Genomic DNA, 18,372 nt, shown 5'->3' with positions numbered 1-18,372 from the left:
CAGGAGCTACCTTTGCAGCTCTCCCAACAGACACATATTTCCGTCTTCAGCCAAGATCAATTTCAAAAACCCCTATCATAAGATACTTGAGATCTTTGTCAGCTTATTTGTTTAAGAATCTGCATATGTCTCTTTTCTAAAGAAGAGCCCTTTTATATGTTGTGGTACTACTAGCCAACTTTCTTTCATTTGCGGACTCCAGGTTCAAGGCGTAAACATGTCATTGGGAGGGCACAACTTGAGAGTTTGGAGAGGCGATTGCTTGGGAATAAAAGTTGCACGGATGGTATTGTAAATGCGACTCTTTCTAAAAGAAGGTGATTCGGATATCGTGTGTCGGGAATTACAATACCGTGTATAAATGGAGAGAGAGAAGGGTGGAAAATTACTTTGGGGGCCAGCGTCCAAGAACTCGCTCGTCTTGTGACTTTCGCTGAAGACAGGTACCGGTAGATGGATACCTCGGTTGAATCAAGAACAAGAGACTTGGTGTAACAATAGCATCATCCATCGAAGAATTGGACACCTAAATTGCGCCAAAAGAAGGTGGCTTGGGCGGGTACCTGGAGGACAGGATTTGTACGGGATCTACTGCAGGTGTACAAGCCTCTGAGACTCGTCGTTGGTTGGTCGTCTAGGGGTTCTCTACCACGTGGAGATGACCCACCATATACGTACGGTACATTTTGCCGGCTGTACGGGCGTGAGATCCGCTAGCTTGGGCTGACGTATCGACCGTTTTCTGACGGGAAAAATAAACGGTCAAGGGGTACGTGACACGCTCCAACCAATCTCGAGCAGGAGAAATTGGAAATTCAAAGAAGAAGGAATGGCTCTCAGTCTGTATTATTTCCGAGAAGCGGGAGGAGGCCCAAGTCGCGGTCAACTTCCAAGTGATCGGTTCGTCGGCTCACTCCAGCGAGCCCTCTGCGGCACGTACTGAAGGAGGGGTCTCCCAGGGTACATACTATTGAGTGATTGTAGCAAGAACCGATCAGGGGGCGTTTTCTTCTTTTTTTTCTTCTTTTTTTTTTACCACGCGGGGGCATTTCATTGTGACCATCGCGGTGCACGGAGCTGCAAATGACGTACCAAAGCCGAGCTCGTTCGCCCTCGATCACCACCGGTTTCTTACTAGATTTGCGTCGCCGGTTGATGCGGATGAGGATTGTTCTTTTCTGGTTTGCTATACGTGCGCAGTCCATCCTCATTGGTTTACGAAATGAGGGGCAAGAACGAGTAAAGCAGCAGGCAAAACACCCATCAAATCCCTCCCTTTTTGTCACATTTTTGATACATTTTCAGGTAGGTATAACAAACGGGTAGGCCAGTTGCCACAAGACAATATAGCGAGACGGGATGGGATGCTTCCCCCTTTCGCTGTCGGACGAACAAGACGGCTTAACCAAGCTGTGGGTAGCGAGACGTAGGGGAAAAGTCAGCGGCAAAAAAAGAAGAAAAGTAAATAGACTTTCACTCGTGTCCACCGTGTATCCGTTCTCGCTACAAGATTTACAAAAAGAAAGAGAAAAAAAAAGAAGAAAAATCTTCGGGTATCTAAGCATACCCGAGTCTACGGCACGAGAGGCGTAATCGGAGTTCGGGCCAGGTCCCTCTGCCGCCTGCGAGCGGTGTCTATCCGCTGCAAAAGGCCAGGCAGATAGGATACACAGATCACACATCCGCTGATTTGATGGCCCTACCGAAATGAAGCCGCTCTTGCAGGGTGGAAGCGAGAAAAGGGCTGTGTTGTATATGAGCAGTCCTTTTGGTTTGTATTATACTTTTTCAATTTTCCCAGGTAAGCAAGCTTCCCCCTTCGGTACCTGCCGTCCTTCCCCCAGCCCACCCCCATCTCGGTCAGAAAATGCAGGTGTGTGTGTGCTGTGATATAGTCAGCAAATTCGGGGATGGGCGCAGTTATTCAGCGTCGAATGTTTTTTGAGGGGTCGTACAGCGTTGAGTTTTTACTCGACGCTTACTATTTTGCTGCTTCTCTCATTACCCCTTTTATCTCATCAAGTTACAATCTTATGTTGTTGTTTTTTTCTTTTTCTTTTTTTTTGTGTGTCAAGCCCCTCGCCTCGGAGGCGAAGCTCCTTTCCCCCGCCCAGTAGTAATGTAGGTAATCAGTAGTATAAAAGAATGATGGTGGGTAAGATTGGCACCAAACAAGGAAAAGAGATACGGCAAGGGAAGAGACGGGGAGGTCCGGTCCCTCCGCGGGAGGGAAAAAAAGAAATCGCCACTCCCCCAGGTGAGATTCAAATGGCCTGATACGTATCTGCGGGTTATGAAATGCGTGCGGAAAAGGACAGGTTATGTAGGTACAAAGTAGATGCACCGCCTGTTCTCTAGTGCACAAGTAAGATTATGGCGCATGAGCCGGTCGTCGGTTGAGAACCAAAGAGATGGTCGGATGGCTGTTTTTTTTTTTTTTTTTTTTGGGTTCCCTGGCATTCTTAAAGACAATTGAAAAAAATTTCAACCAAGACCAAACTAGGCAGGCAACTAATTATTTAGGTACCTACCTTACCTACCTAGCTTACTGGACAGATTTTCTGTGCTCTTGAGTCCTAGCTTGCTTGACTTGGTTAGTTAATAGGTCCCCTCGCGGAAATAGACCGCCAACTCACATGGCCAGATGGGGAGGGGGCGTGCGCCCAGCGCGTGGGAAGGATGTACAAAAGACAGACACCTTGGAATGGAATTTTTCTGGCGGCCTTCTAGCTGCGACGCCCGCTTGCCTTGGATTTGAAGGAGTTCTGCAGGCTTGGTTGGCAGGGTTGTTATAATAACCGTTGGTGTTTGGGGCTAGACACAGAAACAAGTCTAGACCTAGTTAGTGATCACGGTGCTCAGATGAAAGCGAAGGAATTACACGGCCGTTCGTTCTGTTTGTTTTGTTATTTTTTCTTGATTGTTGTATTTTTGGAAACTCGGCAAGTTCGGAAAGACCGATCATTCCAGAAAAGATCTAATATGTTCCTCAGCTAGACCTTTCACAAACACACGCGAGTTTGGTCGTTTGTTGGCATCGCTTTCGAAAGGGCGCCGTTGAAATATTGATTGACAGTCACCTCAAATCTTACCTTGCAGGGTATATCAAGACTCATCCTTGGGGGCACATTAAAAAAGTAAAGTAGATTTCAAGGTTGGTCGCCAGAGAGGCACGTTGATCTTTGGGGTATTAGATAATGTACAGGTGAACCAACTATTAGATACATTGTGTATTCGTCATCAAGCCAAAAGTTCCCTCCAACGCCCAGCGAGAAAACGCTTTCTAAGACATTTGTCATAAGGCCTGGTATCTAAAACAAACAAACAAAACAAAACCACCACCGCTTTTCTTTTTCATTACCCTCAAACCCCCCATCAAAGACAAAAGAAAAGAAGAAAAAAAACAGCCTTGGGCATGCCAACTCGGCTCAAACGCCGCGATGAGGCCGCCTCTCCTGCCCCGGTTCTTGCAACGAAGGTCTGCTCGCCAGGTCCGTCATGCTCTCATTCTCGTAGTTCTTGTCTGACGGTTGAGGGGTGATCCTCCCCGCGGACCCGGATTCCTTGCGCGAGTGGCTTGATCCGGCCACCCCGGTCCCGGCGCCCGCGGCCTGAGACTGACGATTATTAGAGCTTTGCTGGCGACGACGGATGATGGACGACCTATAGTCAATCAGCTCCGTGACTGGCATCCTCGACAAAAAAATGTCGTGGAACACCAGCTTGCACGCCTTCCAACTCGTCACTATGTAGATGACGGCGTTCCAGAATCCCTGGAGCGGCAGCACAAAGGCGCTCATGTACTCGAGAGTCAGATTGACTTGGTTGGCGTGGATGACTGAGTAAACGCGGTTGGCCGAGGACGGGAGCCACGTCACCAGCATGGCCGTGAAAAACAGCAGCGCGCACTTTGTGTATGACCAAGCCGCGTTGGTGGCATCCTGGTTCGCCCGCGAGCGCTGTTGAATGGCCCCTATTCTGGTAGTCGTGCGTGTCAAGGTGGCCCGGGTGGGCTGGATGGTCAGCTCTGGATGATGGGACGGCCTTCGGTCGTTGGTGTTGGTTCCAGTCGACGAGATCTGCACCGAGTACGCAGGTCCGGGAATAGGGGGAGGAGCTTGTTGGGCGTTGTCCGACGCGCGCCTACCCAGTGGTGCGAGATCTATCGCCCCTGGTACTGCAGGCATCACCGCCTCGGACGTGATGGAGACTTCGGTGGTTTTGCTGGAAACCAGGGGATCGTCCATCGGCGGCAGAGGTTCGGGCTCGTGATGGCTGCGCGTGCTCGAGTGAAAGTTGCGAAGCTGCTGGTGCTTCCGGTAGATCTCACCGCCGGCGCGGATATAGATGAAGAATGTAACGAGAATAATGAGCCAGATTGGACCATAAAACGTAGTCAAGCGCCATATATCCCAACGAGGGCTGATCCAGCACCACAAAGTTGCATCTCCATACATGCGCCCACGTTCAGGCGATTGTATGAAGACATAGGTTAGGGCAATAACAAAGGGTAGCCCGTAGCATATGAAGAGATAGGGTATCTCCATCTTGCGGAGCTTAACGGCGTCAAACTTGTGATAGAAGGTCAAGTAAACATTAACAGCCATGGCTAGTGTCCATAGGGTGTCCGCCGGTAAGAACCTAAACCGAAGTCAGTCCAAGTCATCCTCCAAGACTCACTTGGGTAAGCGTGCAATATGAGAAGAAAAAAAGCTCACATTTGAATCAAAAATGCCTGGAACTGGCAGCCGGCTCCGTCGGTATCGCCAACATATGACCTCGCCATTAATGTTCCAACATTGGTCATCATATTGCCAAAGGAGGCAAAGAAGACCAGCCTGTTTATGGGCTTGTGGAACATGTTGGAGTAGCAGAAAGTGGCGATGATGAATACGCTTCCAAGAAGTGATAGAACTGAGCAGACACGCTCAATGATAGAATACTGGTTCAGCTGATCCAGCCGGACAGCATCTATTGGAGTCCCCGACATTTTGAAATGTGTCATCCCGCTCGGCGGGTCAAAAATATTTGCACTGTTTGCGAGAAATGCTATTTCGGATGCTGAGAGGTATGTGCGTTCAAAACATCAAGTCTCCAGGACAACTTTTTTTTTTGCAATTGTTAGAGGCGAAAAGTGACAGTGAAGGTTAGTCAACAGATGAGGTTAATGTTGACAACGGGTGTGGTAATGATCTGGTATTATGTGACAGAACAGCCCCAGTCAGACCGTCGGAAGAAAGATGGTGAGTATGCCGACCAAGATAGGCGGAAGGTGTCAAGATATTGTTGCTTGAGACTGAAGCATCTTTTTGAAAGTGCGCTGGTATATATTTTGTGGCTGGGTGCTCGCTGAAGGAAAGCAGGTCCTCAGGCCTTTGTGTTGAAAAAGCACACCTATTGGTAAGTAGTCAGGGCCCAACGGGGTCGATATGCGAAAAGGAAAACCGTGGTTGCGTGTGTGGAACCCGATCCCGTGTGTGGAGAGGTGTCAGAAGGACCGTGAGAGAGATAAAGGGTCTGACGAGGATGGAACAAACGACATATACATAGACGAAAAGATGATGACAGGGTGCAACACCGTTGGTTGATGGGGGCATGAATGGGGAATTAAGAGGGAGTAGCTGATCGTAGCCACATCGAGTGAGAAACGGTCCAAGCTACCGTATAGTTGCCAGTAGATTGTTTAGCTGGGCTTTTTTGAACGCCATACCTTGACCAAGGCTCCGGAAACAGTAAAGTACTTCCAGTCATGGTGTGTGTGTACGTGAGGGCGACGGATGCCTGTCAATGTGGCCACCCAAGTAGGCAAGGCGGCTTCTTTCTCTCCATATCTCTGTGTGTACCATGCCATAGTAGTCCTAGGCTTGCTCCCATGTAGGCTAGCTCTGGCTGGTACTTCGTTAGGGTGGTACTGCGCCGTTTCCAGGCGCAGGGCCATGTACCAGCTTGGCGCGGGGTCAGGTTGATGAAAGCCGAGTCGATTGTTAAGACTCCCTTTCCACCCTTGCAAAAAGTCGGGCCACCTTTGCCATGTGGTTTTCTGACCGGTGTAGTGTAGCCTGCAGCCAGCTGAAACTCGCTGGTGCCGTTGAACCTCTTCTGGGTTATTCCGGGCCGCTAAAGAAACAATTATATACTAGTTCCAGGTTGGTACCTAAATCAGAAAGGCGCAGGATAGAAGCAGGCTGGCAGGGGTTTACTGGCACAGACAAGCGAAGCAAGCAAGCTGTCATCCTATTCAGTTCAGAATCAGATGCGCGATGCGGAGAGCAGAAACCTGTCTCAGCAGTTAATAAAAGAAAAAGAAAACCCCGATCAGGCACAGCATTAATGGGACGGATCGCAAGGGGAAATGCATGAAAGCCATGTCAACGCCCGGTGTGATGCAAAATGTCTCAACTGAAGCAAGCAAACAAAAGAGCAAACCTTTGGACCAAGAGATCGCCATCCGAACCGATCAGATAGATCGCGCGATAAATTCCCGAATCGCCTTTCCCCTCTGACGATCTATTACTGGGGTGCATCATCAGCATCGCAGCCACGACAAAGTAACCAAATGGTCGGGCGAAATGACATGGTTCACCCAGCCCACTTGGTGGCCGATAATGAATGCTGTTATTTCTCAGCATCCAGATGCATAGAAAAGCCCAATCATTTGTTGTTTATGACACTACTGCCAGGATGATCCGATGTGGCTTCCTGGACATAAGGATAAAATGGCGTTTGGTAGGCATCTAGCATCTAGAATATACCACGTGCTGCTGGTGGACAGCCGCTGAAATGTCTGGGAAATTGACCTGAGTCGAATGGGATCGAGAAGCTCTGGCACTAGATCAAAACTAAGGACCTTATCTTCCACGGGCAAACAAGCAAGGTTGGTGGGCACTTAGGTATTTGTCAACACGCAGGTACCGTGGGATCTAGACTGGAACTAGTGTTAGTTTTATGTCTAGTTCTGGCTCTAAGCCTGTCCGGTCATCGTCGGCTAGAGGTCAGAGTATCGAAAACCTGGTTGTTCCGTATCTTTCATCGCTTCTAAATCAGTCAGTCCGTCGGTATTTCCGTCGTACGAGCAGAACAGACAATCTACAAAGTAGTTATGATGCTGACGTGGATAAGGCCGAGTTCGTATCGTGGGAGGAAATGTCTACTGTCGAGCTGTCAAATATTTCTTTTGCTCTACTTCATGCCAATTCATGACTGGAGATGCCGTAAACATGGGGGAGTAATGTGGGGCGGGCAGCAGCGCGAGTTGAACCTGAGGCCGCTCACAGCCTAGCCCCCTGGGAAACTCAGTCCAGTCCAATTTGTTTGGTCTATTGAATATTATTGATGAACTTGAAAACGTATCGCCCAGGGTAGATGAATAATCATCGCAGCCGACATTCTACGGTTTATGGCTTTTGGATCGAAACAGACTGCGAATGCCCTGCCCTCTCTCTATCCCATCGCCATAATCTTGCCTGGTGATACTAATCGGCCTGTCGTAAAAACAGTAAATTGAGAAATCCTGACCTTACGGCGACTCCGGAATCGGAGTTTTACCTAGAGAGGCACAAAGCACCGCTAAGCTCTTGGATTTCTCACATCCGTGCCTGGTGGTCACTGCCAGCAAGATGAACAAGAAAAAAAGACCTGTTTTGTTTTTATTTCTATTTTTATTAATAATACCTTATTCATCCAGGAAAACGTCAGAAACCAGAAGGAAGCCATTCTGCTGCAGCTAGTTCGCTACACAGAAACGGTTCAGCCCTGCCTCCGTTTTTTCTCCTTCCCCGAAAACCCCCTCCCTGTCCTGCAGTAGCGGGCTTTTATGCATTCCCCTTTGACAGGATTGACCCAGAATGTCATAGTCTAGCAACGGCAGGCAAATAATCAGTCGGGTTCTAACTCGGGTGAGGTTACATTGGATGACATCCATCTCTGTCTCCAATTTACAAGGCTTAGGGGTCTTGACCCCTCGGCCAAGCTTTTTATTGTCTTTTATTTCTCCTTTGTCCTGGGGAAAGCTGAACTTTGCTTGCCAATGTTACCAACCATCTGGGAATGCGGCACGGAATGCGAGCCCGGGAGCCGTCAAAGTCCCCTCCCCCTTTCTTTTTTTTTTTTTTTTTTTTTTTTTTTGGTGAGCGAAAGGTGGGAAGCTGACCAGCCCAGTGCCAAACCGACTCCTTGTGTACTACTTAATTATGGTCAACCCCTGAAAGCCCGTTCGTGGCATTGTCTGTTCCATGTTACCCTGGAAGTGTGATCCCCACGGCCTTGTCTTGCTAACACTAACAAATCAGAATGTCATCGACTGTCAAGCCCAGACCTAGAAATGTATGCAGCAAGGACTCTCGGACAATACTCGCCTATGCAAGCCTATCTAGCAATGCTTTTACGTTTATCACTTATATATGTGGAGAGTATGTTCCCTCAAGACTTTACACAGCTCTTAAGCGACCAAGACGGCATATGATCCAGACCTCCTCGTTAAAAAGCGGGGGAGAGAGACACTAACCCATGAGCGTAATTTTCCCCGTACATATGTTGGGGAAGAAACCCTGCAAACCCACAAGGTCTCTCCCCCCTTGGAGAAGAACGATCCCCCCCCCCCCCCCCCCCCCCCCCCCCCACATGCCTGATGCCAAGATGTTGTGGCAAGCTTGATTTGTCGCATTTTCACCCAGATGGGACGAGGTAGGCGAGAGTTCACCGGTGGAACTAGGCTGTAAAATGAAGGTGAATATCTATGGCTGAGAGGTCTGAGACACGATGTCTCGCTAAAGGATTCCGTCCTTATATTGCAGAGTAGTATCGTTGACATTTGGATACGTCCATATATACCCAGGCTTTCAAAGACTATATCCTGGACAAAATCTAGACCAACTCAGCGCATGATGAAGAGGGAATTCTCGAAGGTCGTGGAGCCACTTTCGGAATTTCATCCTCGGAACGGTACCGATGAAAAAAGATAGTACCAAATATGCCCAGAAAACTACTTGAAAAAAGAAGTGTCTTGAGTGTTCGCTCAGACAACCAGGTCGCCATTGAGTTGGTTACGTACTGTCGATGTCTTCCACACTGACTAAAGATTTACCATAAGCAAAGAAGCGTCGCCTGCCTAAATGGTGTTGGTCAGCAGTAACGACACATCATCACGCTTCCAGTGAATGATACATGGATAATGGCATTCGTTTTGCGAGGCACTCACCAGACTGCTCATGGGAAGTGGATACAAAGAGCTCTAATGACACTTATAGATTGTTCATGTTGGCTGCCTTGCATAACCGGGCTGTTCTTTGTATGTGAAGGAAAGAGCTCATGCTGTCTCCCTTACATTCGATGACTTTGACAGACAAAATAAATATGATCTGGGTAACAAAGTAGCTCCTCCATTTCGTATATCTGCCAAATGAAGAATTTAGCCAACCATGCCTGTGCCTAGAGATGCTTACTGGAAACACATGGGCCATCGCATTGTGTTTCGAGGTTTTTCTGGTTATCCATCGAGACTATCCCGCTCCATCCATGCCCATGCGCGCATCAAAATGGAAGCCTCTTTCATATTGCTGTCTCCCATGAACGGTTTTGTCCTGTCGATGCCCGATAAACTCTTTCTCTTCTTGCCGTTCTCACGTCCATAGCAAGCTCACCCCATAAAACCCCTTTACTAGATTTCAAAATCATCAGTCTAACAGGGCCAGTGTCCAAAAAAACAAAAACAAAAAAAGAAGAAAAAAAATAATAGAGAGCGAATTCGCCCCATATGGCTCGGTCAAACAAGCAGAACCGTTACCGGACCCGCAAAGACGCCGGTGATCAAACCAGGTCTCAACCGGGTACGCCACGGCCACGGGGACCACGACCACTAGGTCGAGGCGCCGGGTGTGACCGGGACACCGAGAACATCGCCGAGCACCTAAAACATCAGATACATCATCGCAACGGTGGAGGAGGGGGAAGAGACGGCGGCGGCGCTGGGAGGAAAGACAAGCGCGGCTCCCTCCAACAGGGCAGCAGGAAGTTGCGTGGAGAAAATAAGAGCGCGGCGTCTCACAAGTGCGGGAATTGCGGCGAATGTCGGCGAGGCAAGAATAGATGCCCTTCGAGGAAGGCCGCGACAGGAGCTGTCGAGAGTGAGGACGCCATCACCTTTTCAGATGGCGTGGTGTGCACCAGACAGCCGCCAGCGCCTTGCACAAACTGCGAGGCTTTGCACCTGCACAACCAGCAGCTGTACGAGTCCATCACCGACGCCATGGTCGAGTGGACAAAGGAGGTTGGGGTCGATATCGACGGAGACCGGCACACGACGGCTAGCGTGGACACCGAGGAGATGGAGTGGCAGCGGGAGCACGTCTTCATCATCCCCGCCGACCACCGCAAAGTGACCGACAATGAGCTGTTGGGTCTCGAGAATGCCCGGCTGGGCAGGGTAGGCGGAGGATATGATCAGTTGCTTGCTCAGCCGTGGGGGCAGACCGAAGCCTTGCCCAGGCCGGCGCCGGCGCCGGCGCTTCAATACCATCCAACGGATATTGCTGGCAACAGTTCAGCTTTTGACCAAGCAGTCCAATGGTCGGTTCGGCAAGGAATGATATCCCCACCCTCTGGACCAAGCCACCTAACACAGTTAATTCATCCCATCAGTCGCATACAGTTACCGTCTATGGATGCCATGTCATTAAATGTGTCCCTGTCCTCTCCCATTTCTGTACCAAAAAGTCTTGTCAAACAAAGGTTCTGAGGGTCGACATCTATCTACTCACCCAATCTACTTCATCGGGGCGATTTGATTCGTCAAGTTACTCGGGACTCTTGGCTTGCTCGGTTGTTCAGGGTGAACATCAGGGCTCGCAGTATCGATATCATTGTAGTCTTTCATGTCCCCTCAAATGTAATGGAACGAAACACGTATACCATACTTAAGTAGTTGCCAGAGTGTTGTCAATGTCGCCGCGCCCCTAGTTAGCAGTAATAGATTATCAAGTCATCTCTACCTCATCCTGACCGCCTCCAGCATCAACAACCGGTCCTTTCTCATCCATCTTTGCTACCATCTCCGCCCTGACCCTCAGGTTTTCAGCAGAGCTCAAGGCCCTGGTGACCATACCTTCATGACGTTCACGCACAAGCCTTCGCAACGCGCTGACGAGAAACTCCGATAATGCGGCGTCAATGACCCAACTGTTTGGAATAAGCTCAAGGACTTCCAGCACGTCGAACCATGCCCCAAATCGTTCGAGTAACGCACCCGTCTGCTCCAGCCGGTCGCCGACATCCTCGAGGGCCAAAAGCTCTCCTAGAACCGTGCGGAATAGGGCACGTGTAGTGGCGACTGCAGCAGCTTGTGCAGCACTCTCTTCCTCGTGCCTTTGCTTCTTTTTGCCCCCCGCCGAGCCGTCCGTCTTTTGCTTGTGTGCTGGCCTGGAGTCGGGTAAATGTCTTTGACGGAGGCAGTAGAGCACGGCAGAATCGTAATCTCCGAGCTTATGGATAAGCAACCGTAGCGCGCTCTCGTGGCGACCTTCTCGGCCATCCAGGATGATAGTCTCTGGCACAAGCAAGACATTTTGCGTGTCCAAAGTCTCTTGCGCCTCACCATCTTGAGCTTGCTGCTGTGGTTTCCTCTGCCCACGAGTAATGCGCTCTCGTATTGCTCGAGCATCATACTCATGCGGGCCCTCGAGCAATTGTAGTAATCGCAGCCGTGAATGCCAAGCCTCGTCCCCTGGTGGCGCATTGTCAGTCAGGAACCGGCGGAATGTTGGCTTTGGAGGCCGTAGTGCCCTGTATGCTTTGTATATAGCTGCAACTTTGTCTCTTGCGTCTGGTGAAGTTTCAAGATCTGTCATCACCACATCCAAGTAGTGATTCACCAGCTCACTGACATAGGTAGTGTGGCCCTTGTCGAATACTAGGTGCTCTAGATAGTATTTGACTGCGTCGGGGGCCTCTTCGCGAAGGAAGGACACAACTTCTGCGGGGTGAAAGTTGGGCGCTCTACCCTGGTCGTCGGAAAAGACTTGAACTCCTAGCTTTGGATTGCGAGAGGCCAGCCAAACACCATACTCCCTTACGAGGCCTTGGCTGCTGACCTTCGACAGGTAGTCCCTGACGCGCTGCTCGCCATTTTGAAACTCGCCGCCATCATCTCGCTCACCCTCGATGATATGTCGCCATGTGGCCAGCACTTCACCAGCCATTTTGCGGCTCTGATACAGTCGACTCAGAACATAGAGGCGATTGTAAGATTCCAACAAATCGACGGCACGCTCGAAGCAGTCCACTCCACGATCTACCAGCTCGTTGATCTCGGCTCGCGTAGACGAAGATGGTCCACCTCTCGGTAAGCCAGGTGGAGATTCCTTGTCAAGTTCTAAAAGAACGGCCAACAAGGAGGCATCCACCGTCCGTGAGACCTCTTGCCCGTCACGTACGCTACCGAATCCTTTTCGTTTGCGGCAAGCGGTGAGGAAGCGTCGAAGAAATTGAAGGATGCGGGGATCCAGATTGGCAATGGCCTCTTGCCCAGCTTTGTTGAAAGGATTCCCGGTGAGGTACCTCTCGACAGTGCCTTTGACACCGCCGAATACCCATATGCCTGTACGACCCTGAATGATTTCGTGCCGCAGCCCAGGCACCAGAGACAAGACAACTCTTGGATCCAAGCCAGAATCTAGTAATACCTCTTCAAGTGCTCTAAGTTCCGGCTCAGAGAAGGGCGCTTCGGAGGGCAAGTCAAGGAAGCTACTGAACAGGAGAATACCTGCTCGCTGTCTAATGTAGCTGAACGTCAGGAACTCAAGCTCCGTCCTGGCATCTCTACCGCGGAAAGAGTTCAAGATCGCGAATAGCTGCCGACGATCCTTGGCTGCATTCGTCGAGGTGACATGGCTTTTGTCGCAGTCAAGTGGATTTGCTTCAATGCCCGCCTCGAGCTGCAGCAAGAGAGGGTTTCTCAACGCCCACCAAATACGGTTGTTCTCCCATACTGCCAATCTCCCCACAACTTTGGCCAAACGAACAACTGAGCTTTCCTCCTCAGCATTTCGCGCAGCCTCCCAGCCTTCTGGTAGCGGATCTTCGTCCGGAGAGTCGAGGTCACGCTCAAACAGATCGCGCTCTTTTGAAACGCGCTCCATTGATGAAGCCGTTCGGGCGTCTAGACTCCGTAATGACATGGTCGACGCGTTGAGTGCGTTGCCAGCGAATGAGAATGGCAGAAAGCGCCTTTGACAGAGGCGGTCTACCACTTCGTTCAGGATGGACTCCTCGCTTCCCAGGAGACTGCGAATGCCTAGCGGCTCGGGAGTCGATGGGGGTGCATCCTGTGGCTGCTCGTTCTCCGGAGCGATTTCGTCCACACCGAGCCAATACTTTTCGGGCTCATTTTCGCCAATATTAACGTCCCAGCGCTGAATCTCCAAGCCGCGTCTGCAGCCACCTTTTGGTACCTCTTTCATCAGGGATGCTAGCACATATCCCTCTTCTTCCAAGCCTAATGAAGGCGACGAGGTTGATAAATCTTGGGACCCTCCATCCACGGCTATCTGGCTCGGGTAACTTTCAAACTCGAGTGTTGGTCGCGTCGGATCACCATCAAGGTTCACGAACATGCCAATCCCTGGCTCCGATGGGCCGGTGCCTGTGACTAACAGAAATTCCTCGGGCGTAGGTGACACGATTAGCGGCTTAAGGAGAATGGGTGCTGGTTCGGGAACTGCGGGCCGTATTGGAGGCAACGGCTTGTCTGTTTCTGGTGGCGGCGGCGGCGGAGGCTTTGATAACGCGTCAGCGTCTGGGGCCGGACTTCGGGATGGACTTCGTCCACCAGGACTCCTTGAAGCAGTTGACTCCGTGTCGGCCCCAGCGGCCGAGCCTTGGCCTTCCGGACCACCGGTACCGAAAGTGCCGAGACTCGTGCTTCTGTTGTGACCGGCGGTTCTGTCAGTCGAAAGATGGCTGGGTCGGGTAGTTGCGGACGATGCGCTTCTAGTAAGCCCGCTGCCATTGTTGCTATCGGGAGCCGCAGCGATGCTCTGTACGTGGCCGATGTCGCTAGGGCTTTGCGAAGTATCGAGGGACGATATGCTCATCAACGGGATTTTGAGCTGTCTATCGACGTCCACAAGCGCATATGTCCTGGAGTCGGCAACACAGGCAATACTGTCTCTGCGAATGGACAGGGTGCTTCCCGCAAAATCGATCTTCCTACTCCCGCGTACATTATCTTCGCCAACATTGACGACCTGTATGCGTCGATTAAGAGATAGAAGCACCGAAACGGTACCGCCAGTGTTCCCTGCTGCGGCAGCCTCGTGGTTGAGGTCGACGCCGCCGATCCAATTACAGCCCTTGACGCTAATCTCGTTGAACACTGGACTCAGCTCAGGAAGAGAGTAGAAGGTAACAGTTGAGTTACATAATATGCATGCCTTTCCAACCCTGGGAAGCAGTAGGATTTGCTGCACTCCAGGCTGGGCACCAGTTGATGCTGATTCGGGGAAGAATGGCTGCAGCCGTGACGCAAGGATAAACGTAGAGGTGCTGTTCTTATCTGCGGGATCTGGAGGTATTTGGACGAAATGGAGCAGCTCCGAGGCAGAGGTGCCTATGTACAGGTTGCTTTCTAAGGAGCAAATAGTCCAGTCAGAGATGGTGGCCAGACCATGGGTACGAGATTGGGGAAGCTCAGCGCATACCCCAGTAGTCAACGCAATTTATTCTGATACGCTCCTCACCCCCATCGGCCGACAATGGCACATCATGGAGAAGATTTCGAAGGACGAAAGGGCCAGCTTCGAGCGGGGGTTTAGTGAGGACCGCCCCCTCGCCCAGTATTGTCGCAGCCATGTCGCATATATATCGTAATCATGATCATGGGGGTATCATCTCATACCAAAAAGCTAATAAAAAAAAAACAAAGGCAAAGCCTCGAAATGGAGCAGGAGTTGACTGGTTATTCACAAGGCAGCAGCACAAATTGGATGCGATCGTGTGTTGGTGATGACGAAAAGCAGGCCAATCTAAGGCTGCAAGGAGCATTGGAGTCAAAGCCGCGATCCAGTGCTACCCATTGCTTGTGACGTTCGTGACGGACCCACATCAGCCTCCCCAATTTCAGCCGTCCAGCCAATCACTGAGCAGCCGCGCTGGGGAAACCCCTGTAGCTATCGGCCGCTTTGCTACAGTGAGACCGCGTGTCATTCAGGCCGACACAGCTTGAAAACGAAACATTAACAAACAAATGCACAATGTCTGGCTGTTCTATCTATTGAGCAGCGTTATTAAATCCGTTCATACCAGCTTGTTGACTCGATTCGACCCTTTGATTTCAGGTTGCTCAATTGATTAACCCGATCTCAAGGGATAAAGTTCTCTGAATGGGTGTCGCGTCCCGGAGTTCTTACTTTTGTACCAGCATCTAATACCAGCCCGTAATAGCGACGACTACATCATGGCCGAAGCTGCCCCTTCCACCTCCCGAACCTCTGCGGGCGGGACGGAGAACGCAAACAAGTTTCAACATGCCATATCCGCCTGGAGGAGTAAGTTGTTATAACCTGGGGCTTCGGAGGTTGAGCGGAGTGGGAGTTCCTTACTGACCATACATTCGTTCAGCCGTCGACCTCACCAATCTGGTCTCAGGGCTGGACAATACCGCATCCGAGATTGTCACCTATCAGCGCGACTCGGTTGTTCAACGCAAAGATCTAGCACAAAAGACGAAGGACTTCAGAAAACTAGACGATGCCAGCAAGTTGGCAGAGATCAAGGGCTTGCTCAAAGGTGAGGCTCTCCCAACCATTCGCCCCCGCTGCTCAGCTATCCGCCGATTTCCCTGCCATATTTGCTAATACTCGGAAAAATCCACAAACAGCATATCAAACGTTTATTGACCTCCTTACGAATCACTCCAAATCAATCAATTCTTCCTTCATACAAGCATACAACGCTCTTTCCGAAGCCCCCGATCCATACCCGCTCCTCGAGGCTGCAGTGGACTCGATGCTCCTGACAGAGGACACCCTTCCCAAGTTGACTGAGGAGAACCAACATTTGCAAAAGACAGTCACTCAGCTGACTTCGCAGCTTGATGATACTGAATCTCGCCTGCAGACGGAGCGCGCCGCGCGCAAAGAACTGGAGGACAACCTCGAATCCAGAGTCAAGGAGGTAGAGACCACATGGATCGCAGTAGTGGACGAAAAGAAGGATAACTGGGCTGCCAAGGAAAAGGCTTTGGAGGAGAAACTTGAGAACCAGGAACGGTTACTGAGTGGCATTCGGGCCACAGAGGAGGTCAATGAGCGGCTTGGCAAGTCTACGAGCGATGCAGATGAGTCTCAGCAAAGATCATACGTCATGGGCGCTGAGCTTGAGATGGTCAATTCTGAACTGGAACGCACAAGTGCTCGTTTGGCCGAGGTCGAGGCTCGCAACGAGCAGCTACGTCTCGAGCTTGCGGAACAGGCCAAGAAGTCACAAAGCAGCAACCAGCTCCAGAACCAACAACTCGAAGATGACCCGGCGTACATGCGTATGCGCTCAGAGAACTCGTCGCTGATGCGCAAACTGGACGCCTCGCGAGTCGAAAAGGAATCGCTCAGGCGCGACCTTGATACACGCATGCGCGGACTCGAGCGTGAGGTGGCTTTGCTTCGGGAGGAGCGGGAAAACTTGCGTGCAAAGGTGCAGAAGTGGAGTGATTACGAAGACATAAAGCAGGAGCTTGAGGTGCTAAAGAGCATTGAGTTCGCCATGGGTGACGAAGATGATGTCCAAGGCGGCCAGGACGATGACACTGGTGCTGACGCTTCCAATACCGGCAAGGGCAAGGGAGACACACTCGAGCAGCTTTTGTTGGCGAGAAACAAGAAGCTCAGCGATGAGCTTACCATTCTGAGAGTTTCGCACCAAGATCTTCAGACACGACTTTCGGATCTACAAGAAGAACTCTCAAGGACGAATGCGGAGCTGGAAAGGTCACAGAACTTGAACGAAAAGCTTGAGAATGACCTCTCGACGCTCCAGGCTGAGGGGGCTAATGCTTTCCCGTCAGGCGCATCGGTGGCTGGGACTTATGTGAACCGATATGCGCCTTCTATGGCTGGCAGTCGGAGGCCTGGGGCCGGGGGCGGACGGACAAGCCCTACCTCCTCAATCATCAGTGGCTTCGCATCCGGCGGAGGTGGCCTGGGCAGTGAGCGCGACCCGATGGGTGGCGGCTCTGGTATCTTGCCAATGATCACTGCTCAGCGTGACAGATTCAAGAAACGAAACGCACAACTCGAACAGGAGCTCTCCGAGACACACCGCAACATCTCACAGCTAAGGCAGGAGATTGCTGCCCTGCAAAAGGACAACTTGAAGCTGTACGAAAAATCCCGGTATGTGCAAAGCTACAACCGAGGCGGCGGGATGCACCCCACGGCGGCGGCCGGAGCCTCGCCCATGATGGGCGGCGCCGTGAGCTCCTCATCCTCAGCCTTCTCAGCCAATCCCAACCCGTCGACGATATCAATTGGTGGTGGGAGTATCAATGGGCCCATAGCTCTGGACCAATACCGAAAGGCATACGAGTCCAACTTGAGCCCGTTTGCGGCGTTCAGGGGCCGGGAGTCGGCGCGCGCCTACAAGCGCATGTCACTTCCTGAACGAGTCGTCTATTCGATTACACGTATGGTGCTTGCCAGCCGCACCAGTCGCAACCTCTTTGCGGCGTACTGTCTGGCGCTTCATTTGCTGGTCTTCATGTCACTCTATTGGCTCGGTACTGTAGATGTCGAGAACCACGCCAGCAACCTCGGCGGCGCGGCGGCTGCGGCGGCAGCAGCTGGTCATGGAGCAAAAGGAGCAGCAGCCGCGCATGGAGACTGGCACAGTGACGATTTTAAGGGGACATAAGATTCCTCGAATGTATTATGTCATTTGAGTTGTATATCTTTGTAATATTGGGCCAGTATAGCTCTATGTATGCGGCTGCTTTGGCTGCCACTTTGGGTTCATGCTGCGTTTCTTCTGTTCGTTTTTGGCGTTTGATGAGATGCCGCAGATATGGGCTTTTCACACTGGTGTTGGACTACTTGTATACCGGCTGTTTTTGTGTTTCGAATGTGAACACACTGGGTGTTTATGAGCATGTGTAGGGAAATATGTCTAGTTTTATGTAGACCCAAGTACATTTATGTATTCCTACAAGCACTTGCAATACTTGTACGAACCTGATTTGACCTGGCGACAAATATTACCATTAACGAATGCTCACCTCAACGCTGCTGAATACTTTTTCATGATTTGAAAGAAACTACTCAACTGCCTAAGAACAGATTACCTACCTGACGAACTTGATCTGTTGAGTGTGATGTGGCTTGTCATTGTACT

At 50.9% G+C, this 18,372-nt stretch overlaps 4 protein-coding genes across 4 annotated transcripts; 2 read left to right on the top strand and 2 right to left on the bottom strand.

Annotated features, from left to right (window-relative positions):
• Positions 1–3,302: 3,302 nt before the first annotated feature.
• Positions 3,303–5,106, bottom strand: MGG_06738 (G-protein coupled receptor). Its single transcript, XM_003709404.1, has 2 exons — positions 4,719–5,106; positions 3,303–4,641 (listed from the first exon to the last, which is right to left on the bottom strand). The coding sequence occupies exons 1-2, from the start codon at positions 5,003–5,005 to the stop codon at positions 3,429–3,431; spliced, it is 1,500 nt and encodes a 499-aa protein (XP_003709452.1). The 5' UTR covers positions 5,006–5,106; the 3' UTR covers positions 3,303–3,428.
• A 4,645-nt stretch (positions 5,107–9,751) lies between these two features.
• MGG_06737 (uncharacterized protein) lies at positions 9,752–10,583 on the top strand (the record flags this gene model as incomplete). Its single annotated transcript, XM_003709403.1, has 2 exons — positions 9,752–10,420; positions 10,542–10,583. The coding sequence occupies 2 exons, from the start codon at positions 9,752–9,754 to the stop codon at positions 10,581–10,583; spliced, it is 711 nt and encodes a 236-aa protein (XP_003709451.1).
• Positions 10,055–15,015, bottom strand: MGG_06736 (uncharacterized protein). The gene is made up of 2 exons (XM_003709402.1): positions 14,691–15,015; positions 10,055–14,617 (listed from the first exon to the last, which is right to left on the bottom strand). Exons 1-2 carry the CDS (start codon positions 14,839–14,841, stop codon positions 10,971–10,973), a joined length of 3,798 nt encoding a protein of 1,265 aa, XP_003709450.1. The 5' UTR covers positions 14,842–15,015; the 3' UTR covers positions 10,055–10,970.
• Positions 15,016–15,209: 194 nt separating this feature from the next.
• Positions 15,210–18,226, top strand: MGG_06735 (golgi membrane protein). The gene is made up of 3 exons (XM_003709401.1): positions 15,210–15,536; positions 15,610–15,777; positions 15,869–18,226. The coding sequence occupies exons 1-3, from the start codon at positions 15,446–15,448 to the stop codon at positions 17,893–17,895; spliced, it is 2,286 nt and encodes a 761-aa protein (XP_003709449.1). The 5' UTR covers positions 15,210–15,445; the 3' UTR covers positions 17,896–18,226.
• Positions 18,227–18,372: the final 146 nt, after the last annotated feature.

This window comes from Pyricularia oryzae, chromosome 1 (genome assembly GCF_000002495.2).
Source record: "Pyricularia oryzae 70-15 chromosome 1, whole genome shotgun sequence".
Classification (NCBI taxonomy): domain Eukaryota; kingdom Fungi; phylum Ascomycota; class Sordariomycetes; order Magnaporthales; family Pyriculariaceae; genus Pyricularia; species Pyricularia oryzae.
This window is presented reverse-complemented; position numbering and strand designations above follow the sequence as displayed.